Here is a 27,518-nt window from a genome sequence, read left to right as displayed (position 1 = left end):
CTCTAGAAGCCATATTTTTCAACGGATCTTCATGAAAATTGGGTCATGTGGAGACAGGTGAGCGATTCAGGACCATCATGGTCCTCTTGTTTATAAATCTGAGAGTGTTACTAGCTTTTGAAGATGTAATTTCAATATGTGTTTCCAAGTTAAGACATCAGTAATAGTAATCCCAAGATATTTAGCATTTCCTGTAGCTTTTAGTTCTTGATTAAGTAATTTATATGGAAAGATGATATTTTTTCTCTTTTATTTGTGATCCCTATTACTTCGCATTTATCAGGATTGAATTCCATAGACCAATTACGTTCCCATTCTTCTAATTTTGTCAAATCATCTTGAACTTTGTAAGAGTCTATTAACGAGTCTATGTTGAGGTATATGATAGTGTCATCAGCAAATAAGCGTATTCTACCTTTAACAGAGTCAGGAAGGTCATTGATAAAACAAAGGAACCTTGAGGAACCCGCTGATAGAACTGGTAAAGTGTGTGAGCCTTCAACTACTACAGATTGAGAACGGTTACTAAGGAAAGATTGAATCCAGGATAGAGAGATTCTGTAGACACAAAGTTTCACTATTTTATAGAGAAGGAGTTGATGATCAATCTTGTCGAAAGCTTTCAAGAAATCCATTACAATGAAACCTGTTTGTTTCCAGATTGGAGACTGTCAAAAGTTTCTTGTGTAAAGGATAATAGTTGAGCCTCACAGCTATGTTTGGAACGAAAGCTATATTGGAAAGGTGTGAGAAGATTGTTGACTATTTTGGAGAGATTTCAAGGTTGATTTTTTTTTTGTGTTTTATGTATCAAGTGATTCATAAAACGGACTTCTGACAGAGTAGCCAGAGTTTCTAGGGTTTTAACATGTTGCGAAATGACCCTTTTTTGTACCCTCAGTTTTTTTTTTAGTGTTTCATGTATCAAGTGATTCATCAAATGGACTTCAAAGAATTGTCTTACTTATCAGTTAGCAGTCCTATAACTGTTTAATCCAAACACAGTCAATATCGTTTCATACACGTACACAAGTAATACCGAGTTAATACAACATGGAATGTTGATTGTCTGATGGCATAAGGGGACCAAAGTCAATTTTTGAATGGCATTTTGCGTTTTGATTGGCATGTCACAGGTACCTACCTTTTTCCAAGGGTTTAGATGAAATACCGTTATTAAGCCGCTTTAAGTGTATGTGTTCACATGTCAACATTTCGTCAACTTCCACAACTTTAAAATGCAAATTTCAGGAATTAGTTGCTGTTAACAAGTATGAAAAAATTATTCTCCGATTTCTTTATATTATGTCTTCTGAAGTTAATTTATTTGGTACAAATTCAAGGCAAACACTGAAGTTAGATAAATACAAAACCAGAAGCCTTCAAATAAATATTCTTTATTTTTACACTCAAAGTTATATGGAATTAACTGCAATTGTTTATGATATCAATATAAACAAGAGGACCCATATGGTCCTGAATAAGGTCCTGAATCGCTTACCTGGACCTTGTGGGTTATGACAGTCATAGTAAAAATTCACAATTTGTAATTGTTAACTCTAAATTCTGGGCATTCTGGAAATTTTAAACTTATATTGTATAAGATTAGAAGTACAATGTATATTGATAATCCACAGAGAGAGACTAATATTGCCCTGGGGGTGGTGATTCAATCAACTTTGAAAGAACTCCATTATAAATTTTGCTAATTTACATGCAAAATATTTCAGCTCTTACCCTTGTGGCTCTGAAAAAGATTTTTGCTATGTAACTGTACGACCCCAGGGTCCATGATTTGAACAATTTTGGAAGTGATGTACTTGCCAATGCTTCTTGCAAAATATCTAAGTTCTGGGTCTTGTGATACTTGAGCAGATTTTTAAGGTTTTACAATATAAAATGGAATAAGAGTTCAGTCAAAGAGCCTGACTCAATCTGATAGACAAGACAAAAGTTGATCACAAAACCTCACCTTGTCTCACAGTGACACGAGCTAAAAAAAATTCAGGTATAGTGTATGAGGGTCATTCAATATATAATGGTAACTATTAAAGATCATTTAATCTGACTTAGTCTTACCTATCAATTTTGTTCAGTAATGTAAACTGACTTTTCACCATTTTCACACTATTATGTACGGCGTTCCGTTTGGACAATCGTGACTTTTTATTTAATACTTAACCGCGATGCACGATGGTACGATGATACACTTGATACATATATAACACTAAACAATCAAACCTGAGAGTACCAAAAGGGTCATTTTGAAATAGGTATTACAGTATTTTCTCTGCCTATTCTGGCTAGCCAGGGTAGCTAGAACCAATGGACATCTCGGAAATTCTGGCTGTTCTAGCTAGCCAAAGTAGCCAGAGCAACTGACATCCTGGTTACTCGGCTACTCTGGCTACTTTGGCTAAACTCTGACTGAACTCTGGCTACGCTGGCCAGCCATAGTGACCAGAGTTCTGGCTACTCTAAATAGCCACTTGAAAAAGTTATTAACTTGAAATTCAGTTTTAAACAGGCTATTTTGATAAAAATGTCATATGAGTCGCGCCATGAGACAACCAACATAGTGGGTTTGAGACCTGGTCAGGATCCATGCAGTTCGCTAACAGTTTCTCCAAGTCCAATACGCTTTTAAAGCGAACAGCATGGATCCTGACCAGACTACGGGGATGCGCAGGCTGGTCTGGATCCATGCTGGTCGCAAAGCCACTATGTTTGTTTTCTCATGGCACGGCTCAATTATTAGATTTCATAATCAAATTCAGCTAAGACTGAAAAACTTTTGTGAACATGGGACCTGGTTACTCTGGCTGACCAGAGTAGCAAAAACATGTTAAAATCCTAGAAACTCCGGCTACTCTGGCCAGCCAAAGTAACCAGAGAAAATGAAATCCTGGTGACTTGGGCTACTCGGTCAGAGTAGTCAGAACATGTTAAAATCCTAGAAACTCTTGCTACTATGGCTTAACTCTAGCTACTCTGGCTGAACTCTGGCTACTCTGGCCAGCCAGAGTAACAAGAGTTCTGGCTACTCTGGCTACTCCAGAGTAACCAGAGGTCTGGCTACTCTGGCTCATTAACTTGAAATTCAGTTTAAACATGCTATTTAGATAGAAATGACATAGTAAGTTTCATATTCAAACTCAGCTAGACGGAAAATGTTTTGTGAACCAGGTTACTCTGGCTACTCTTAAAATCCTAGAAATTCTGGCTACTCTGGCCAGCCAGACTAACCAGAGCAAATGAAATCCAGGTGACCCGGGCTATTCTGGATACTATGGCTGACCAGAGTAGCCAGAACATTTTAACATCCTAGAAACTCTGGCTTTTCTTGCTGAACTCTGGCTACTCTGGTCAGCCAGAGTAACTAGAGTTCTGGCTACTCTAGCTGTACTCTGGCTACTCTGGCCAGCCAGCGTAACCAGAGTTATGACTTCTCTGGCTGAACTCTGGCTACTCTGGCCAGCCAGAGTAAACAGAGTTATGACTTCTCTGGCTGAACTCTGGCTACTCTGGCTAGCCAGAGTAACCAGAGTTCTGACTTCTCTGGCTAACCTCTGGCTGAACTCTGGCTAAACTCTGGCTGAACTCTGGCTGATCTGGCTAATTTCACGCACATCAAGACAACTTACATACCGGTATATATAAAGGAAAAATATAATGTACTATAATTTAGGTTATGATTTTAAATGTAACAAACTTGCCACAGCAAAACTTATTCTATATTAATTAGTAATTCAACTTCTCTTTCAATTATAGTAATCAATAAACATTTTTTTCTTTTACATTTTGATTTGGCTTAAAAACTTAAGTTCATTACTTTACTTAAAATACATTGCATTCCATTGCCTAAATGTCTTTGCACAAAGTTATACTGACTGAATGTGTAAAGAATATATCGATGCAAAAATACAAGAAAAGAATACATAATTTGCACCTTGTTCACAGCATGTACACCAGAGAGCCTATTTGCATGTGAAAAGTGCACGTGCCGCGTACATGCTGTGTACTATTTCTCCGGTGTACTTCCCGCGCACTAAATTTCTACGGTGTACTTCCTGCGTACTATATATTCGCAGCATGTACGCGGCAAGTAGTACACAGCAGAGCTCATTTGCATGTCAAAAGTGTACTACAAACGTACTACTGGTGTATATGCGGTGTATATCCTGCGTACTATTTCAAGTCTAAGAATTTAGTACACATCATGTACGCGACAAGTACGCCACATATACGCAGCAAGAGTACATGGCAGGCCTTTTTCTTTGGTAAGGGAAGGTAAAAATTAACAAATTTTGGCTCTGTCAGGGGCTAATCAGGGGCCATAACTCCAGAACCTATGATCTGATCAGATTGATTCATCATGGAATCCAAGATCTATTGTTGCTGAAGATATTTTTTTGCAAGTTTGTATCAAATCAAACCACAAATGAAGTCTCTATATGGCTGCAAAAGCCAAAATAGCAAATTTTGGCCTTTTAAATTAAGGGGCCATAACTCTTGAATCCAGGAGATCTGGCCAGTTTTCAATAGGAACTGAGATATTACGCCAATACAAGTTGTGAGCAAGTTTCACATTTCAAAATGTGGTCTCTATCATGTTCATAAGAAATTGTGGATGGACGAACGACGGACAATAATAAAGGGCGATCACAAAAGCTCAGTGACAGAAGAGCTAAATAATATCAAATTGCTCTAATGACATATTGCTCACAGATTAAAATAGAAAATTTGGGAGATAATTGGTTTCAGGAATGTAATTTTTCTACTCTAATTTAGGCAGTATATTTAGTGCCTTTACAGACTGTAATATTTTAATATAGATTTTAAGTAGGGATGGCAACGAATAGTCGAACACCGTTTTACTATTCAAATATTCAAATGAAATTTTTAAAAATTACGTCAAATAAATAAAAGCTAAATAAAAGAATAAAAATGGTTGTTAATTAATTTTGTCAATTCCCAAGTCGTTAAAAAAGCCCGTGAAAATGGTTTCGGGAGTTGTAAGACGTGTCACTGTGTATATTTGCAAGCCAAGATTGTACGTCGCTATGGTGATGGCAGTGTACCCCTTAGATATCGCTAATTGCTTGCCTTTAGAAAACTTTAACTGTCATAAATAATTATACTACAAATCGGTTACGAATAGTTTTATTTATGATGGGTGCGAAACGCCAGTAATTAAAAACACCGACTGGCAATTGATCTAAAGTCTCGAGTTTTTATTAAAGATGATCAAAGATTAATTGAGTAAAGAAAAATGCCGAAAAGTGATAAAAACAAGTCTAGGGTTATTTTTTCAGTGAAATGCAAATTAAATTTCTTCACGCAAATCGCATCATCCAATCGACATGTCCAGAAAAAAATAATTTACTCAAAATTATATAGAGTAAATGCATTTTGTATGGTCAGCAATTTAATTAAGTACTCAATATTCAGACAAAGAGTGTACTTAAACCTAATATTTCTTTATTTCTCCCTCATTTAACTGAAAACTAGAGATGCTTTTGAGAAAAGCGCATGTCTCCCACAACTGCCCCTATGAAAAATGTTAGTTTCTCTAGATGTTTTAGACGAGTGGATCCAATTAGATGGTCTGGATGAGTGGATCCAATCAGTAATTCAAGGGCCATAAATCGAAAGTGCCTGGGCAGATTTGGCTAGTTATCGAACTTGGCTAAGGTCTTATGGCCAAACACATTTTGTTCAAGTTTTGTGAAGATCGGATGAGAAATGTTCGACTTAGAGAGCGGACACGAGTAAACAGACAGTACGTTTGTAGTACACTTTTGACATGCAAATGAGCTCTGCCGCGTACTACTTGCTGCGTACATGCTGTGGACTACATAGTACACAGGATGTACGCTGGAGGAATTTAGTATGCGGGAAATAGTACGCAGCATGTACGCGGCACATACACTTTTCACATGCAAATGAGCCTGCGGTGTACTACCCCTGCGGCGTACATGCTGTGTACTCCTGCGGCGTACATGCTGTGTACTCCTGCCCCGAGTCCTGCGGCGTACATGCTGTGTACTCCTGCTGCATACATGCTGTGTACTCTTGTGGCAAAACTGCTGTGATAATGTAAATTCCTTACCCCACCAACTTTCGTATGCAAATGCTGATCATTTGGACAGAAAAAAAACAGAAAAAAGATAAGTGACATGCATCAATAAGTATTTACCCTTACCAAAATAATGTAGATTGATGTTATCAAATAAATTAGTATGCTTTTCTTCATCCACTTTTCAATGAAATAAATCAATTTTTGTAGCATGTAATTTGGTAAAAATTTGAAGAAAATGGCGTAACTGCATCAAGGGGAAACGTCAACTTTAATGCAACTAAATATAAGTGTTATGATTTATTATAGATGATGTGTGCTTAGTATGTATTTATTTTGATTAAAATCCATCTGAGAACAATCTAGGACTGGAATTATATAAGCATTTATACACTTTTACGTCCGTAAAAAGTAGCGCACCAAAAAATTTCGGATTGATTTTTTCCAATGGGGCGAGCGCAATTAGCCAAAAACGTTCTGAAAATATACGAGCGGCAAATCCGATGAACAACTTTTTAATTTGGTGAGGCCTTAATGAGTTAATATAATGAGCATTAAAGCCTTTATAAAACATGATAGAATGGTGTTTTGCTTAAGAGTATTCAAATAACAGTGAGAGCTATTAATTCTTCTCATTCGGGCGGTGTTGAGGCATTATCTTGGTAATTATTTCATGTATTACAAAATGTAATGCAACGAAGTTCAAATAAGGCTTTTCAATTATCCAAGTTAGAAAGCTCCAGGATTAATTCAAAATGAAAAAGAATATATTTTTACACTGCATGCAAGGTGCAGCTCAGAAATCACTTAGATGTAAGCTTTACAAATGAACATTGCAAATAGTTTGGCAAATTTTCATTGTTCAGAATACCGGTAATCTGAACTATTCTATGCTATTAAGATAAAAGTTACTTGGAAATCAAGTTCTTGCTTCCAAAAAAAAAAAAAAAAAAATGTACAAATCCTTCCTGCATGAAGTGTACTTTAGACTTTTACCTAAAAAAATTCAAAGTATAAACACCAAAAGAAAATGAACAAGTCCCTCCCGCGTATATGAAGTTTACTTCAGACTTTAACTTATAAAAAAAAAACTAAGTATAAATGCCAAAAAAAAATTGTACAAGTCTTTCCCGCGTATATGAAGTGTACTGCACAAATTTCAAAGTATCTGCGGTGTACATGCAGTGTACTATTTTGTTGTACAAGTCCCTCCTGCGTACATGCAGTGTACTCCTTAAATTTTCAGAGTCTGTGCTGCGTACTTGAAGTGTACTAGTGACCTCCTGCATACATGCTGTGTACTCGTCGAAATAGTACGCGGTATGTACGCGGCATGCGGTGTATGTAAAATGTACTCCTCTGGCGTACTACTGTGTTCGCGGCATATACACAGCAAATACGCAGCATGTACGCAACGGAGGCTTGCTTCTGTAAGGGTACACTCCATGGCCCAAGGTATGGAATTCTGTTAAGGTCATAGTCTTTGAAGCGCATACGAGAAGAAGATAACTTCTTTGAATGTGTTGGTCTAAAACGCGATAATCGATAATACAATAATGAAAACGCGAAATCAAAAAAAACTACGATAATGACAATGCGACTAGCGCGTTACTACTAGACCACCGCGCCACCCTATAGGGATTTCAGAAATCGGCCTACTTTCGCGTAGGAATATCAGCGGGTGCATTCATATATACATAGTACGACGGGAACCAGACTTAAGTGAGCCAAAACTGACTGAAGTGAATCGCTCCAATAAATACCAATAAATAATCTCTCGTCTACTTGTCAAAATATATCAGTTCAATTTTTCATGATACTCAGGAGTTCATTTAATTAATATTCTCCTGTCTCGGAAAGTTGAAAAAGCTGTGAGGCACTTTTATGCATTGTGGCGTATACGTAGTTGGTTTTTGCATGTATGTACGTAATTTGACCAGCCCCTCCCCCTTCCCACACACACCCCAAAATTCCCCTCGCCCGAAAAAAATATTTTCTTGCAAAATTGTTCACTTTTGACCTTTACCCCCCTCCCCCCCACACACACACACACTAAATATGCCCTTGAAATTTGTCTTTCTGCTATTCTGCTGTAGTTATTCTGCTTTTATGCTATTCTGCTAACCGTAATTTTCAGACACAAATTTGTCATACGTGTGAACAATTCGTACGAATTACTCACACATGTATGAAATATTTGTGAAAATTTCGTTGGTACTAAGAGGTGGTTAAAAAATGGGGCTCGAAAATTTCGCAATACCTACTTGTGACATATTTGTATGTACTTGTCACGCAGCGTGTGAAGAATTCGTACGAATTTTTCACAAGTGTGACGAATTCGTATGTGTGAAAATTACGGTTCAACAATGGCCAATATGATAATTTTAACATCATTCCTCTGTGAAAATCTCTATAATAGACTGGCTTTTGTCTCTATGAAATTGAGTTCGACAAAAAAAGGTGAAAAATGCAGAAATATATTTATTATCAGTCTTGTGGCTAGTCTGCTATGATTATGGCATGCGAATAACATTCGCTTATCAAGCGATCACTATTACAAGTAAAATGATCTGAGTCTGGAAGTGATCTTTTTACACCATCCCTCGACAAGAATACGACTAATCCATTCAACTGAAGCGTGCGTCCCCTGAATTAAATATTTTGGATTTTAAAGGTTTTCCGTATTATATGGCCGCTATATGGTTTACTGAGTTACCAACTGTTGCTACAGTTGAACCGATTTGAAAATTCTACAAGTCTGAAAGTTCGAACCTGCCTGCTTTGAATAGAAGTACCTGCCTAATACTGGTGCTATACTATATTTACGACATCGTTATGTAAACAGTCAGCACTATATTTTGTTAGCCACTGTGAGATATTTCAAAGCACTAGAATAGCAAATCGCAACACAATATCAACGGTTTCAGAAAAAAACTGCATACGAACACGTGCATTTCAACCACTACTGCATACAGCACGTGCATTTCAACCACTATGCCAATGAACACGTCCATTTCAACCACTGTTGCATACGGACACGTGCATTTTAACCTCTATTGCATACGGACACGTGCGTTTCGATCACTACTGCATACAGAAAAGTGCATTTCGACCACTACTTTATACAGACACGCGCATATCAGACACGTGCATTTCAACCATTTCCTGAAGCAAACGCAACACAGAAATAGCAATCATGTAGCCAAATATTTAGGGGTTGCGCATGATACGCAAAGTACTACAGGTATGCAACTTAAACCCCTAGCCCCTAAATTGCGTTTTAATGCATTTGGATTTTGAAAACCACCAATTGTAACTTCCTTTTTGTAAATGATAATGCTGCACGCTATTTGGTGATCTAACTGCAACCAATGTTTGCACGGATGCAATCGATATTAGAGCTAATAGAGTAAGGCAGATTCTGTGTATATAACTTAACGATCTCTCTCACTACATAGGTATCTCGTAACTTAGAACTTTCGTAGCCAGTGAGAAAAGCAATAGTGGAAGGACAAAACTCTCAGACCACTCAAATTTCCAGTCACATGTCTAGCGACGTAAAGTTCGAGTCCTTTTATTTAATGTACATCCAATTGTTTACTTTTCGCAAAAAGGGGTTGTTTTCGCAAAATAATTTTGGTAATTGGCATACAGATCTACGCCATAACGATAGATAAAATATTGCCTGTACAACGTATAGTTTCCAAACTAAAATGATATTTATGGACTTATGTTTACAATTCCGTTTTAATGTCATTTTGTGGAGAGGACCGTTAGCTAATTTTAATATAACTCGTTGCCAAATCTATTGGCAAATGTTACTAAATTATACCCATTGTAATTAATATTTGCCTTGAAACATTAACAATAAAAATTATTAAATTAAAACAGATAGTTTTAAAATATACAAAGTTTATATTTACGTGTGTATAAACTAATGTAGAAGTTTAATTGAAGTTATATCGAATGGATGTTGCAACAAGAAAGGCATAAAAAATTAAAAACTGACTTAATCCTGGTCTTGGAAAACCGAAAATTTTAATGCCATTGAAGTATGAAATTGTTAGGAATCCATTAAACTTTGTCTTGTATAAACATTTAGCAATCTAATTTGATAAATGGCCATTTGGAACTACGGCAAACTGACCATTAGGAATCACAGCTAACAGACACGGTATAAATGTTTAATCACCTATGTCCCAAAGGGTCAATTTATCTACCAAATCACTAAACAAATTTCGTTGTTTTTTTTTTATTTTCAACAAAACAGTTTTTGTCCTCACGAGTATGTTAGCAAAATGTAAAACAAAGATCAAAAGTTAGATCAATCGATAATCAATATGACATTACAAATGAATTTTTTCTATTCAGCAGTGTTTTTTACTCAAACATCTACAATCTGTCTTGAAAAGACATATAAACAGGCAGTATCTTAGCTATTTATCTGAGTCTAACTGTCGCTTGATACCAGGAGTCATTTTTTCTCTTTTAGAAATAACGCAATAACGGTTACAAAATTGATGTAAATAAGTGATTTAGTGAATTCTGCGATATTCTGCCAAACTGACAGGTTTAATTGCATGAGTACTTGGAAAAGACAATCGCTGTGCTGGATAAAGAGAGTTTAGATGCGAGCAACTTGCTAGATGAGTGCTGAGTATGTAACAGGTATTTTGATTGACCACATCATTCTTAGTTACTATATTTAGCGTCAGGGTCGTACTAATTGATAAGAATCATTTAGCTTTAAGACAATTCGATTTTGTATGACCCAGGGTCGGACATATTCCAATTAGTATGACCCAGGGTTGGACATATTCTATTTAGTATGACCCTGGTTGTGAATTAGTTTTAAGCTTATTATATTTAGTACGACCCTGGGTCAGACATATTCTATATAGTATCATACTAAATCGAATTAGTACGACCCTGAATTAAGATAAATCCATTTAGCTTTAAGACAATTTGAATTAGTACGACCCCGGGTCAGACATATTCCAATTAGCTTTAAGACAATTCGGAATTAGTATAACCCTGAATTAAGATAAATCTATTTAGCTTTAAGACAATTCGAATTTATAAGTACGACCCTGGGTCGGACATATTCCAATTAGTATGACCCTGGGTCAGACATATTCCAATTAGCTTTAAGACAATCCGGAATTAGTATGACCCTGAATTAAGATAAATCTATTTAGCTTTAAGACAATTCGAATTAGTACGACCCTGGGTCGGACATATTCCAATTAGTATGACCCTGGGTCGGACATATTCCAATTAGCTTTAAGCTAATTCCGAAACAGTATGACCCTCAATAACGGCTGCCATCTTTAGTACGACCCTGGGTCGGACATAGTTACAATTAGTATGACCCTGGGTCGGACATATTCCGATATGCCTGACCCTGGGTCGTACTAATTATGAAATGGCTTTAAGCTAATTCCGAACCTGGGTCATACTAAATATGATATGTCCGACCCTGGGTCGTACTAAATGAAATAGCTTTAAGCTAATTCTCAACCAGGCCGGGTCATACTAACTGGAATATGTCCGACCCTGGGTCATACTAAATCGAATTGTCTTAAAGCTAAATCGGCATTTTCGACCCTAACGGTACGCCATACTCACTGGACCCTTACAGTGATCCTATTTCAAATTAATTGATATACAATTACCACCTTCCAAAATTCCGCCTTATCTTAGTAAAGCCACTTTTTCTAAGTTCAAAATTTCCCCTTATTTTATCTGAAAATTCCGCCTAGTGAGAATGCACCTTTTTCTGAAAAGCATTAACCAGAATTTAAGAAAAATTCCGCCTTCCTGTTAGGCGTAATTTTTAGAATAATCCATGTCCGCCAAAAGTCCACCTTTGAATATCCGTTTTAGCAGGATTATGTCCTTAATACGCTTTAATTCAGAGCAGATTCCGCCTAATTTTTTCATACAGGGCTAGTATACATTTCATCAATTCCTCGATCTGCTTATTAAATGATAATAATTAAATGAATTTAAATCAATACTTTTTTTTGTTTAAAATGTTTTAAAATGCAAACAACCCCTGAAACCATTGCCCATATCAGTTAATCAAGTCAGAAAGGAAAATGATTTACTGGTTCGAGTCGTAAATTCGACCTAACGACCTAGATGTCTAATAGCAACACTTTTTGCGTTTTTTCATAAATATTTATTTCTTTATACAACGGATTTGTACAAAATTTCTACCATATGTGCTTTAATACAAGCAACATTGATTGTTATCATTAACAGCCGTTTACAGTATGGTAAACAATAAAACCGCGCTTAAAATAACGGACAGGTTTAGCCTCCACATTAAGGTTGTAAATATTCGGCCACTTTTTAAAATCATTCTTTTTTCAACAAACTGCAATCAATATTCAATAGCATGCCTCGTTGGAAATATTTGCCAACAGAGATTTAAAAAGCAACTGCCATCCTTCTCACACCGGCATGACGTAGTTTAATTCTATTACGTCATACTATTTCCAGAATCAAATGAGATGTGCACAGACCGTATCAATATTCGTCAGCTCGTACAGTGAAGACCTGTTTTTCACTAGGCTGCAACTTGACCGTGACAAATTGTTTTATTCATCAACAATTTATAGAGTTTTACTTCGGTGTTTTTAGGAACACTAAGTAATTATTGTGCTATCTAGGTAGCATGAAATTTAGATAATTTGTCTCGGCAATATAACTTAGTTTTAGTATTTTTCTGTTCGCAGAAATTTATTGTCGTAAAAGCGTCCCAGTTTTGCCACTTTCAGTTTGCTGTAGACACTTTATGATTTCACGTGCGTTATGGCTGACAAAGAAGTTCAGTTTGCCAAAAATGTCGCGACTTCGGTCGATCGTCTCTACGGGTAAAAAGACAAGTACTTCGTCGTCAAAAGCCCCCATATCAAAACAGAGTACCCCAGGTTCGTCTACTCAAACTACTAACGCCAATCCTGCCGTAAAATCTAGCTCAAAAGAGTCTTCCTCTGGTACCCCACCCATGAAGGAAGTGTTAGAAATTTTACAGGCATTAAATTCTAATGTGAACAGTCAAAATAAACGCTTAGAAAAGCAAGACAAGCGTATTGATGATTTGATGGCGATGTGGAATGAAGACAGTCAGGACAGTCAGTTTGACTATGATAATCCCGATGATAATTATGATTTTGAAAATGACTCTAACTTTTCTGTTCAAAATGATGATAAGTCGTCATCCGTAGGCAGTGAAAGTGAAACTAAGTCCATTTTCAAACAAGAGCACTGCCTTGCGGGTGCTGACGCTCATCTGATTTTTTCTGTGTAATAGAACTATTGTCCTACTCATGATTTTCTAAGTCTAAAAAGGGCCATCATTCTTGCAAAAAGCAGGACAGAGTTATGTTTCTTGATGTTCAGTGTCCACTTATGATGGTGAAAAACTGTTGCAAGTTTTAAAGCAATAGCTTTGATAGTTTATGAGAAAAGTTGACTTAAACATAATACTCAACCAAGAAAATGATTTTCTAAGTCCAAAAGGGGCAATAATTATTGCAAAAAGCAGGATGGAGTTATGTTGCTTGCTGTACAGGGTCAGCTTATGATGGTGAACAAGTGTTGCAAGTTTCAAAGCAATAGCTTTGATAGTTTAAGAGAAAAAGTTGACCTAAACATAAAACTTAACCAAGATATCTGATATTTTCTAAGTCCAAAAGGGGCCATAAATCTTGCAAAAAGCAGGATGGAGTTATGTTTCTTGCTGTACAGGGTCAACTTATGATGGTGAACAAGTGTTGCAAGTTTTAAAGCAATAGCTTTGATAGTTTAGGATAAAAGTTGACCTAAACATAAAACTTAACCAAGAAAACTGATTTTCTAAGTCCAAAAGGGGCAATAAATGTTGCAAAAGGCAAGATGGAGTTATGTTTCTTGATGTACAGGGTCTGCTTATGATGGTGAACAAGTATTCCAAGTTTCAAAGCAATAGCTTTGATAGTTTAGGAGAAAAGTTGACCTAAACATAAAACTTAACCAAGAAATCTGATATTTTCTAAGTACAAAAGGGGCCATAAATCTTGCAAAAAGCAAGATGGAGTTATGTTTCTTGCTATACAGGGTCAGCTTATGATGGTGAACAAGTATTCCAAGTTTCAAAGCAATAGCTTTGATAGTTTAGGAGAAAAGCTGACCTAAACATAAAACTTAACCAGGCAACGCCAACGCCGACGCCGACAACCGCTCAAGTGATGACAATAACTCATCATTTTTTTTCAAAAAATCAGATGAGCTAAAAACTGTCGGATAAATTTCAGCAGACTGAGCAGGTTGACAGTGACGTCCACCCTGATTTAGCTAGTTTGGTGAACAATTCTTTTAGAAATGGGTTGTCTGATGAAAATTTGGAGGAAATATGTAAGGAAATACATCGCCCTCAAAATTGTGATTCCCTAGTTAAGGCTCGTGTGAATCAAGGTATCTGGCGCTTGCTTCAGAGTCATACACAGTCTGAAGATTCGAGGTTAGTTTCTCTTCAAGGGGTATTGGTAAAGGCTTCCATTAACATTGTTAAGCTTCTAGAAAAGGTTGCCTCAACAGATTCGGAGGATTTGGAGTTAGGTACTACTGCTATAGCTCTCCTTGGCCATGCCAACAAGATGATAAATACAAAACGCAAAGAGATGCACAAGCCTGACTTAGACTATAAGTACCCTTATCTGGCTTTCTCATCATTACCTTATACCAATCTGTTGTATGGAAATGATACAGATGTCAACAACAATGTTCGGGAAATAAATAACATGAACCGGATTGGGAAGTCTGGTGGCAGTGGCGGTCCAGTAAGAGGCATGGTCCGTGGTAGACGTGGATTCAATCCTTATACACGGGGACGAGTTTTTCGAGGCCGTGGTAGAGGTGTTCCGAGGAGTCGTTTTGACTTGCCTAACCAGGCAAAAAACTCCAACAAGCCTCAGAAGAAGTAGAGGTGAGTACTTTTTATGCTGGTAGAATAAAAAATTGTCTTGAAAAATTGGAGAAAGATAACATCGGATGAAAATGTATTAGACCAGACATTCTAGTCAGGAAGAAAAGATTATATGTCAAGAAATTCAAAAATTATTGGACATGAGTGTCATAGAAGAAGTAGAACATCATCCAGATGAATATATTTCTCCAATTTTTCTTGTTCCAAAGTCTAGTGGTGAATATAGAATGATTCTGAATCTTAAAGACTTAAATAAGTATATAGAGTACCATCATTTTAAAATGGAAACTTTTGAATCTGCTCTGAAATTAGTTAAACCAAACATGTATTTTGCTAGTACTGATATTCACCATGGGTACTATAGTGTTCCTATTGCAAAAGAACAAAGAATAAAGTTACGTTTCATGCATTTAGAAAAAATCTACCAGTACAAAGTCTTACCTATGGATATTTCTTGCGCGCCAAAACAGTTCACGAAACTGATGAAGCCTGTTTATGCATCTCTGCGCATGCTTAGACATAAAAACTCGCCATATATAGATGATGCCCTGTTGATGGGTGATGATAATAGAGAGTGTAAAGAAAATGTGCAAGACACAGTTCATCTTATGACTGATCTTGGTTTTATGATCAATGAAAAGAAATCTGTATTAATTCCAAAAAAGAAAATCACTTTTCTTGGAAATGATATTGATTCAGAAAAAATGACAGTTACTCTACCTTCAGAAAAAGTGGAAAAAATTGTCCAAGCATGTACAGAGCTGAACAAGCAGAATAAAGCAAAAATCAGGGATGTTGCTAGAGTTCTGGGTCTCATGGTCTCATCCTTCTCGGCTGTTGAGTTTGGTCCATTATTTTATAGGGCTATGGAACGAGCAAAAATCCTGGCACTTCAACATCAAGCTGGTGACTATGACTCTTTCATGGTGATTACACAAAAAATGAAACTAGAACTTTCATGGTGGATACAAAATTGTCAGAACAAACTAGAGCTATCACTAAAGGTGATGAATGTACCCCCCTCATGCACTGACACAGTACATTGCAATTTGACACACACAAGATTGCATATTTATGTGGACTGTATGTATATAGACTGTATGTATACAGTATAGTAACAAAAACCAAAGTCCCATAACTATGCAGAATATTTATCTAAAAGAATGTAACATGCACCATGCACAACTAGGGTTGGTACTGATCACTTGTGTGAAGTTTCATTTAATTGTGTGCAAGGGTTTGGTAGATTAGGCACGCACAAGATTGCATATGAAGACTGTATGTACATAGTATGTTAACAAGACACAAAGTCCCATAACTCTGGAATTTTTGTCGCTGAAAGAACCTAACATGCCCCATGCACAACTACTGTTGTTACTGATCAGTTGTGTGAAGTTTCATTAAATTGTGTCAAGGGAATGAGGAGAGATGGTGCGCACAAGATTGTGTCTATGTCTATAGTATAGTAACAAAAAAACAAAGTCCCATAACTCTGGAATTTTTTTTTCTGAAAGAACCTAACATGCCCCATGCACAACTACTGTTGTTACTGATCACTTGTGTGAAGTTTCATTAAATTGTGTCAAGGGGATGAGGAGAGATGGTGCGCACAAGATTGTGTCTATGTATATATTATAGTAACAAAAAAACAAAGTCCCATAACTCTGCAAATTTTTTTTTCTAAAAGAACCTAACATGCCCCATGCACAACTACTGTTGGTACTGATCACTTGTGTGAAGTTTCATTAAATTGTGTCCAGGGAATGAGGAGAGATGGTGCGCACAAGATTGTGTCTATGTATATAGTATAGTAACAAAAAAACAAAGTCCCATAACTCTGCAAATTTTTTTTCTAAAAGAACCTAACATGCCCCATGCACAACTACTGTTGGTACTGATCACTTGTGTGAAGTTTCATTAAATTCTGTCAAGGGGATAAGGAGAGATGGTGCGCACAAGATTGCGTCTACGGACAGACGACCAGACGGACAGACAGACAGACAGACAGACAGACAGACAACCTGAAACCAGTATACCCCCCCTTACAACTTGTCGGGGGGTACAAAAAGAAATATCTCCCATGGAAATCCAGATGTTCTAATCACCGCGGACGCGAGTGCCTTTGGTTGGGGTGCCACCTGCTTTAATATTAAAATAGGCGGCCGATGGGATGAGCATGAGATCCATAACCATATCAATTTCCTTGAGTTGCTTGCTGCAAGCAATGCTCTAAAGTCCTTTTACAAATTAAAAACAAACATTCATGTTCAAATACGTTCAGACAATTCATGTACTGTTTCATATATTCAGAATATGGGTGGTAAAGCAGAACAGCTCAATGATCTTGCAAAAGAAATTTGGTTATGGTGTAAATCTAGAGCAATATGGCTTTCAGCAACACATATTCCAGTAATTGAAAATGAAGCAGATTTCTATTCTTGACATTTTAATGAAAATATTGAATGGAAACTGAATGAAACTGTATTCTCACAGTTGGTGGACATTTTTGGTATGCCTGAAATAGACATGTTTGCTTCCAGGTTAAACAAGCAAATTAAACAGTTTGTTTCCTGGAAACCAGACCCGGAAGCTGAGGCTATTGATGCTTTTTCTGTAAGTTGGAAGGGAAAATATATCTATGCTTTTCCTCCTTTCAGCTTGATGTGTCGACTTTTGCAGAAAGTCGTTCAGGATCAGACAGATGTCTTACTGGTGGCTCCTTTTTGGGTGACACAGAATTTCTACACCACTGTTCTGGAAATGATGACACACGATCCGTTCATTATCAGGGTAGATCAGGACATTTTGAGTTTACCACAGACCAACAAAGTGCATCCTTTAGTAAACAAACTACATTTGATGCTATGTCGCATATCAGGAAATCATACCAAATCCGAAATTTACCGGAAAAGTCTATTGACATCATCATGGCATCTTGGAGGAAATCCACACAAAAGCAGTATTCACGTATATTAACAGATGGATTTTGTTCTGTGGTAAAAGAAATGTTGATACACTTCAGGCCCCTATTGAATCAGTAATAGAATTTCTCACAGAATTATATGAATCTGGACTAAGTTATGAAACTTTAAATACTGCCAGAAGTTCATTGTCTAATCTTTGTGATAAGCAAGACAGTTATAAAGTGGGTAGTCATCCGTTAGTAGTAAGATTTTTAACTGGTGTATTTAATTTGCGTCCAACAAAGCCTAAATACCATGAAACGTGGGATGTGTCTAAAGTTCTGTGTTATCTGAAGATGTTGTCACCAGTTGAACACTTAGATTTTAAACTGTTAAGTTACAAACTAGTAATGTTGATTGCTTTGACTCAGGCAAGTCGTTCACACTCCATTTCTTTATTAACTCTTGATGGTATGAAAAAAGACGATAAGTCTTACACTTTGTATTATAGTGGATTGTTGAAACAGTGTAGGAAAGGGAAAGTAAACCCTGTTGTACATTTATTCATGTATACACCAGACAGTGATATTTGTGTTTATAGGACTTTGTCTGAGTATATTAACCGTTCAAGTTCTTTGCGCGGTAACGAGAGAAATTTGATAATTAGTTATATGAAACCTCACAATCATGTCGTGTCAACAACCATCAGTTGTTGGATTAAATGTGTAATGAAAAATTCTGGGTTAGACATAACCAAGTTTACCTCACATAGTACACGTAGTGCTTCCTCGTCAAAAGCAAAGCAGAATGGACTTCCTTTAAGTGAAATTTTGAAAGTAGCTGATTGGTCAAGTTCACACACATTTGCAAGGTTTTATGATAAACCCTTACAGGCACATGATGGAGATGGTTTCCAGTGTGCAGCGTTACAGTAAAGTTTTTACTGGTAATAGTTTCTTTTTACTTTTTTCTAGAGGGCTTGATACTTCAGATTGTATATGTTTTGTCTTTAAGCAGAAGTATCTTTTCTGACGCAAGCAATATTTGTTTTTGCGTTAAAGTCTCATTTGATTCCGGAAATAGTATGACGTAATAGAATTTCCCCAAACAAACAAGACTTACCTTAAGTTGATGTTTGGTTGGAATTCTATATAGTCATATTACTATTGAAGGGATCAAAGGCCCGCCCTCCTCTCCCTTTGTGTTTTTGTTTTACACATTGGTTTATATAGCTGTATGTGTTTTTCACAAGAGGAAATTTGATCCCTCAATAGTTAACAAATATTTCTTGCTATACAGCTTCAAATACTGACGAATATTGATACGGTCTGTGCACATCTCATTTGATCCCTTCAATAGTAATATGATAATAATTTGTTTGGGGAAATTTTACCTCACTGTTTAATACACATATGCAACAAGAAGGAAAGAGAATTATGTAAAAAGCCTTTGCATAAGCAGTGATCGAATGTTCTAAAAATAGTTTCATCTGTTCATGTGTGTCTTTTTACAGCCATTACGTAGAGTTATTTATAGATTGAGGCCCGTAATGAGTGTTGCATAGATCTGTGCTAGTAGTACGTGTGTTGATAGCTGAAGTCACAAATCAAATTGGGTAGGAAATTGAGTGTTCGCGTTTAAAATTACACTGACTAAATTCAGAAACAAGTTTATTGAGCAAAAACTGTTAATATTTATCTCTAATTAATATCAGCTGCAAGTAGTTTTGAATTAACCCTTGCCAGGCCTCAGCATAATCGAGCGAAATATTTGCTGTTTAGAGTACACAACTTTAGGTAAGGACAACTTTTTTTCTACTCACCTCAACTTTTTTTCCCCGACTTTGTTGCTAACGCAAGCACTTGTGATGACACAGATGCGTTCTCAATAGGGATGGGAACGAATATTCGAATATTTGGAAATATGTCGAATATTCGAAAATGAAAATCAAATTCGAATATTCGTAAATATATTGTTTACTTTTTTTTCAAAATAAGTATTGTTGATTTTCGGCAATATAAGCATGCTAATTCTGCAGAATAAAACCGTTTGTTCACTCGTGTTTGTTTATCGCGTATCAAAAGATGTCCAATTAACAAGAAAATAGCAATGCATAATTGGCAGGGGCCACCGTTACGGATTAACAGTTTGTAACAGGCGTAAATGTGTCAGATGCATGTCAAAAATTGTCCAATTAACAAGAAAATTGCAATGCATAATTTGAAGGGGTCGTCGATACGGATTAACAGTTTGCAACAGGTGTTAAAATGAGGCCTTTTTATCTTTTGTTTATTTTTATTGGCGCCTGTTTTGAGTAACAAATTTTAGATTATTTTTTTTCGAAAACAATACCAAACTTGTAGATAGTCATCTCTTTACAAAATTTTGTACGACATTTCAGACCGTCCGCAAAATCGGTTTTCATCCGCAATCGGCCGTATTCGAAATAAATTTTGAATTAGTTTATAATAAAATCAGGGGTCCTGAAATAAGCTGTCCGAGTTGTCCGATTCGTGGATTCCTCGGTCCGGACAAGCAGTTTTTAGAAGCTGGCTTGTCCGGGGGCAAGTAAAATTTCTGTGGTAAACATTTTATGAAAACGAAACTAATCGGCGTCATCTGTGATTTCCGCATGCCTAAAGGCAATATCTAATCTGTTTGTGATCATTTATGACCCTTAAATTATCAAAACAAAAATGTATGCAGCCATTTATAGACACGTGGACTGGTTTACTACATTTAATGATCATTATTGGAAAATTATACGTGAAGTTGAAAATAAATGCCAGTCTGGGGATTCCCGTTATCTACTTTCATTTTTGATTTTTAGAAAATCGATAAGCTAGGTTGGCGCTATGTAAAAAAGTTTAGTAGCCAAAATTTGTGGCTTAATTTTTCGAGTCGATTGTTTTGACATTTAACAACTCGGACAGCTTATCTCTGCACCCCTGAAAGACCAGTGCAGTATTCAGTGAATGTTATGGGACCAGGGTAGAAATTCTAGGCATACTGAGATTATTTTTGTCAATGGCATGTGTTCAAGTGTTCTTAATTATTCTCTACACACTAAACTTGCTAGTCATAACATATTTTCAAGTGGATGTTCTAGTCACTTAGCTTGCTAGTCATAACATATTTTCAAGTGGATGTCCTAGTCACTTAGCTTGCTATTTATAACATATTTTCAAATGGATGGTTCTAGTCATAACATAAAAACTTTATATAAGTCAAAATAGAAGTCAGCAGAAGTGTATGTTTGTATTATTTGTTTATTTAGTAATGATAATGCTGATCCTTTCCTTTTTAAACTAAAAAGTACGGACAAGTTCTTCTTAGGTACGGACAAGTGGATTTGTGGGCCCAACTTGTCCATGGACAAGTGGACTCTGAAAATATTTCAGGACCCCTGAAAATCAAGAAATAACATATGATTGATACATAAGATCATGTTGAAAAAGGTTTAAGTCTGCCTTCGTTAAGTTTATTTTCAAAATAGCAGCGGTAATAAAACGACCTGTTATTTTTAGATAAAGTTGCAACAGTCTAAATCATAATCGATTTGATTGCTAACTCTTTTTTGTATCACACTGAATTAGTAAAGTATGTTCATGATTATACTGACAGAATCGTGAAATAAAACGCTAGGGTCGGCGGGTTTAACTAGGTAGGGTGGGAATTTTTTAGGCATTATTCACGTTTAAAACAACGGAATATATTGTGTATGTGCCAGTCACTAATAAGAATTCAAAGCTTCCATTAAAACAAACCGAATATTCGAATATATTCGAATATGGCAAACCGAATATTCGAATACTGATTTCAGTATTCGTTCCCATTCCTAGTTCTCAAGCATCTGGCTCCAAAAAAAGCTTTAAAGCGGGTGGCCCAATATTTACGACCTGGCTGAATTTACGACTCGAATCAGTAGATATGATCTGTTATACAGTTTTATATTCAACCAAAAATTTCCTAAAATATGCTGGTCTGACTAAAATCTCCTGGATTTTCATCAAATCTCCTGGATTTTCGACTGAAATCTCCTGGAAAATTGTCCAGGGAGCTTGGCATGTATGATTGTGGCACTGTAAGTCAAACACCACTAATGCTTCTATTTAAGTCATGGTCACAAATGCATCTATACTAGATATGAAATACAGTATTTACCTGATCCTAGCTTTTGTCTCAGTTTTATGAAAATATTGGCATCCTGTGGCACAATACTTCCTTCCTTTTTTGCAAACAGCATCATGGTATCTTGGATCTTCTTTGTCAAGTCTGGTTCCTCTTCAGATACTTCCGTTTGATGGAGATCTTTACTGGATTCTGGCATCTCCTTAATTGTTTTTGTTTTCTTTCTATGCACGATATTGGTTTTACCATCTCTACTTAACTGGACAAACTGAAGTGGTTTAGCATAGGGAGAGTCGTTCTTTGCTGCGGATTTCTGCATCTTTTTCATCTGTCTTTCTAGCTGCCGTGTTGTTAGGCCAATTAAGCGGACACCTGCTGCATAATGACTGATCACATGAGGTGCCTGCATACGGAAGTTTCTCTCTATATCAGCTAGGGTCTGTTTAATTGAGAAATGAGTAATGGCATTATAAAACATACGTTTTCTTCTTCTTTTCTTTTTTCTTTGCTCTTCATCATCTGCAAAAAGAAAATAGAGAGTAAACTGAAATGTATTTTTTGACAGACACCCATACAAGAATGCTACAGGCCAAGTTTGGCGAAGATCCAAGTGTGTTTCATGAGAAGAAGTTGTTCAAATATTTTTCTTTTTTTTGTTGTTTTTAGATAGATTAAACATTACATTGACACAATTATAGGTCATATGGTGACTTTCCATCTTTTGATATTGGAGGAAAACCCCAGGTGCCTCTCTCAGCATTATTACATCATTTACAGTTACCAGAGTAGAACCACAAACCTTCAGTAAGCTAGCTGGATAGCTTCCTTGTATGAAGAATTCTATGCCCCAAACAAGGTTTGAACCAACATCATTGAGGAGGGAGTGATTTGCAGTCAGCAACCTTAACCACTTGGCCACAGAGGCCCCATTTTCTATTTTCAGATCTACTGTCCCCTATTTAGTAAACTTGAGAAAGGTTCTTGCTGGGATATTACAGACCAAGCTTGATGTAATTCCAAGCACTTAGTAATTACAGAGATGTTTTAACTAGAGCTAACACTAAAGGTGATGAATGCACCCCCCCCCCCCCCCCCCCCACACACACACACACTGACAGAGTGAGTATATTGCAATTTGACGCACACAAGATTGCATAATTATGTGGACTGTATGTATATAGACTGTATGTATACAGTATAATTACAACTAGAAATGTGTCCATGGGACACAGATGCCCCCACTGCATGACATTAAAATGACAATTTTTTCCCAGGTCAGGGGCCATAACTCCTACAATACTGAATGAATCTGGATGCGAAACCCAAGGTGCACAACTACACATGCTGACCAACATTCCTGTAAACTTTGGTGACTCCAGGTCAAATACACATTTGGAGCTACGTGCAACACAACATTAAAATGACCAATTTTAACTAAGTCAGGGGCAATAACTCCTACATGACTGGAGGAATCCGGACGCAAAACCCCAGGTGCACAACTTCACATGCTGACCAACATTCCTGTAAAGTTTTGTGACTCTATGTCATATACTTTTGGAGCTAGGCGCGACACAACATTAAAATGACCAATTTTTTACAAAGTCAGGGGCCATAACTTCTACAAGACCGAATGAATCCTGACGCAAAACCCCAGGTGCACAACTACACATGCTGACCAACATTCCTGTAAAGTTTTGTGACTCTACGTCAAATACTTTTGGAGCTAGGCGCGACACAACATTCTCGGAAGGACGGAAGTTCCTACATATGGATACTTATGTGGCTACTCTTTTGTTCTCTCTTTTGTTCTTTTAGCCACGTATGAGAAAAATAGCCACATAAAAGCCTTACGGAATGAATGACATCAAAGAAAAAGTACAGTTACCTATTGTTCCTATAGCCACCTAAGTATGCAAATGTGAGCTCAGACAGACGGACGGACGGAAGTACGGACGGACAAGGGTAAATCTATATGCCCCCCACAAAGTGGGGGCATAAAAAACAAAGTCTCATAACTCTGCAGAATATTTATCTAAAAGAACATGACATGAACCATGCACAACTCGGGTTGGTACTGATCACTTGTGTGAAGTTTCATTAACTTGTGTGCAAGGGTTCGGTAGATTAGGCGTGCACAAGATTGCATATGCAGACTGTATGTACATAGTATGTTAACAAAAAATAAAGTCCTGTAACTCTGCAAATTTTTTTTCTGAAAGAACCTATATAACATGCCCCATGCATAACTACTGTTGTTACTGATCACTTGTGTGAAGATTCATTAAATTGTGTCAAGGGGACAAGATGGTGTGCACAAGATTGTGTCTATGTATATAGTATAAACAAAAAACAAAGTCCCATAACTCTGCAATTTTTTTCCTGAAAGAATCTAACATGCCCCATGCACAACTACTGTTGTTACTAATCACTTGTGTGAAGTTTCATTTAATTGTGTCAAGGGGACGAGGAGAGATGGTGTGTACAATATTGTGTCTATGTATATACATGTATAGTATTTTTTTTCTTTTGTTGTTGTTGGATTTAATGTCGCACCGACACATGATAGGTCATATGGCGACTTTCCAGCTTTAATGGTGGAGGAAGACCCCAGGTGCCCCTCCGTGCATTATTTCATCACAAGCGGGCACCTGGGTAGAACCACCGACCTTCCGTAAGCCAGCTGGATGGCTTCCTATGTATAGTATAGTAACAAAAAACAAAGTTCCATAACTACCCAGATTTTTTTCTGAAAGGACCTAACATGCACCATGCACAACTTCTGTTGTTACTGATCACTTTTGTGAAGTTTCATTAAATTGTGTCAAGGGGATGAGGAGAGTTGGTGTGCACTGTTGAAGATTCTGTCTACTGATGGACAGACAGACAGACGGATAGACAGAAACTAGTATACCCCCACTACAACTTTGTTGTCAGGGGGTACAATAAAAATGTTGATGACAGAAGTCTTTATATGATGGATGCCAGACCATCCACTTAGACTAGTAGCTCACCATAAACTTACATCATGGGAGCTTAAAATCAAGATCTTCTTGTTGTTTATCATCTGATATATCACAGTCAATCATTCAGATTCTTGGATATTTAACCATAATGGTTGAATTCCTGAACTCTGAACCATGGTATGTCAGACCATAAACCATGCAAAGGCTTTGATTATTTAATAAGTATTGAACAACTGAAAAGATCTTTCTTAACTTGCATAGGTTAATTTTAAATACTGTAAAATCATTTAATTTCGTGGGCATGAAATTTTGTGGTTTTGGTCAAAACGACAATTTCGTGGGGATATGAATTCGTGGATTTCAACTTTTGAACATAAAATGAATGGGAATTTTACTTGTTCGTTGGGATTAAATTTCGTGGATTAACTCAACCACGAAAATTAGTCCCCCACGAATATTAATGATTTCACAGTATGAAATTAATAATCAGTACAACCTCCACCCTCCTCTTCATTTCCACCCATGTTGGTCATATGTAACAAAAACTCATCAAAATCTATCTCTCCATTCCCATCTTTGTCCACCTTACGGAGGACGTCCTCCACCTCGCTGTATGTAATCTCACTGTCAACTCGCCGCATCTCTTCAAACAGCTTATCTGCTGTGATGATTCCAGTTTTTGACTTGTCCAACATATTAAACAGCTGAAATCAAAGCAATCATATTGATGTACATGTTTCAAAGGAAAAATGTGACAATGCTTAATAGTCAAACCTTTGCTAAAAACCACCTCCAAACAATTGCCACTACTATTGAACCTCCAAACAGTTGCCACTAATATAAAACCTCCAAAGAATGGCCACTACTATAACCTCCAAACAATGGCCACTACTACTGAACCTCCAAACAATGGCCACTACTATAACCTCCAAACAATGGCCACTACTACAAAACCTCCAAACAATGGCCACTATTATAAAACCCCCAAATCTTCAAACAATGGCTACTACTATAAAACCTCCAAACAATGGCCACTTCTGTAAAACCTCCAAACAATGGCCACTTCTATAAACCTCCAAACAATGACCACTTCTATAAACCTTCAAACAATGGCCACTACTGTAAACCCCCAAACAATTGCCACTACTGTAAAACCTCCAAACAATGGCCTCTACGATAAAACCTCCAAACAATGGCCACTACTACAAAACCTTCAAACAATGGCCTCTACTATAAAACCTCCAAACAATGGCCTCTACTACTGAATCTCTTTTCAAAGACCACTATTCTTTCTTCCTGTTTAATGATAGTGTAAATTTTATCTGCATTGAGAGTCCACCTGTCAACAAAGACCAGTTTTGTAATTGTTCAAGATTTTATTGAGGCAAATTTATTAATTAAGTTTCATGAAGACTGGGCCAAAATTGTGAACTCTAGGGTGCTAACAAGGTTTTCCTATGATTTGAGTGACATTGATTTTGACCTCAGATGACACAGTTACAAGTCATCTGAGATTTAGTTGCGACAATCTGACCAAGTTTCAACTTGGCCGAAATTGTGGCCTCGATCTTCAGTGTTAACAGTTAAATTGTTATCCAAATCCTACTATAATATAGGAGTTATAAAAACAAGTTTCATTCAAAAATCAGACTTTTGAAAAACCTTATGAAAAAAATTATTAAAAATAATTCAAGGAAAAACACTCAGTCTTGTTATTTCAGGATGTCAAAACATTTGAAAGCATTTAGTCCAATATTTCCTGAGAATTCTCCTTTCATGCAAAACTGCAATACAAAATTTCTAATTTTAAAAAGAAGCATAATTTTGACAATAAGTAAGTTGAGTTATGAAATCTGCCCAGTGAGGTCATCTCATGATGCAAAAAGACATACATGTGCACAGTATGAAAGTATACCATTATGATCTAGTTGTGTTTGAGAAACTTGCTCACATTTACCACTTTCATAAATTCTTTATGTAAAAGGGGGCAAAATTTTGACAAAACATTAGCTGCAAAGTTATGAAACCTGCTCTGTAAGTTCATGTTATGATTGTGAAGAAATTTGTGGAGTTTTAAAGTATGCTGTCAACTTTCACCAAAATTTCCCATGTTCAAAAGGCCCATAATTTTGACAAAATGTAACTTTATGTTAGCCAGATTAATGGAACTTGCCCTGTGAGGTTGTCATAGGTCTCAAAAGATTTGTGTGGAGTTTGAAAAGATTTGGCATCACAGTTTATTATAAACATGCTTGAAAACATGCAAAACTTTTGTGATTCCAAAGAAAAGATGACAGGAATGGCTCATTAAATTACTGTTAAAATAATTTTTTAAATCTAAATGAAAAACAAAATGTCATCCCTACCAAGTTTTATTTAAATGCTATCAATATTATAGAAGTTTACATTTCAAGCGACGTAATTCTGCATTAAAACTAAAGCGAAACATGCCATCAATATAAATGTTT

The 27,518-nt window shown here is 36.6% G+C and overlaps 1 protein-coding gene across 1 annotated transcript in view; it reads right to left on the bottom strand.

Moving 5' to 3' along the window:
- The window catches only part of LOC123524514 (uncharacterized), a 105,087-nt gene that overhangs the window by 42,780 nt on the left and 34,789 nt on the right, over positions 1-27,518 (bottom strand). Inside the window, exons 4-5 of the mRNA XM_053538812.1 lie at positions 25,547-25,754; positions 22,121-22,606 (exon numbers count right to left, since the gene is read on the bottom strand). Of these exons, the coding sequence (XP_053394787.1) occupies positions 22,121-22,606; positions 25,547-25,754 (694 nt within the window). The remainder of the gene's footprint in view (positions 1-22,120; positions 22,607-25,546; positions 25,755-27,518) is intronic.

The sequence above is a fragment of the Mercenaria mercenaria genome, chromosome 3 (genome assembly GCF_021730395.1).
Source record: "Mercenaria mercenaria strain notata chromosome 3, MADL_Memer_1, whole genome shotgun sequence".
Taxonomy (NCBI): domain Eukaryota; kingdom Metazoa; phylum Mollusca; class Bivalvia; order Venerida; family Veneridae; genus Mercenaria; species Mercenaria mercenaria.
This window is presented reverse-complemented; position numbering and strand designations above follow the sequence as displayed.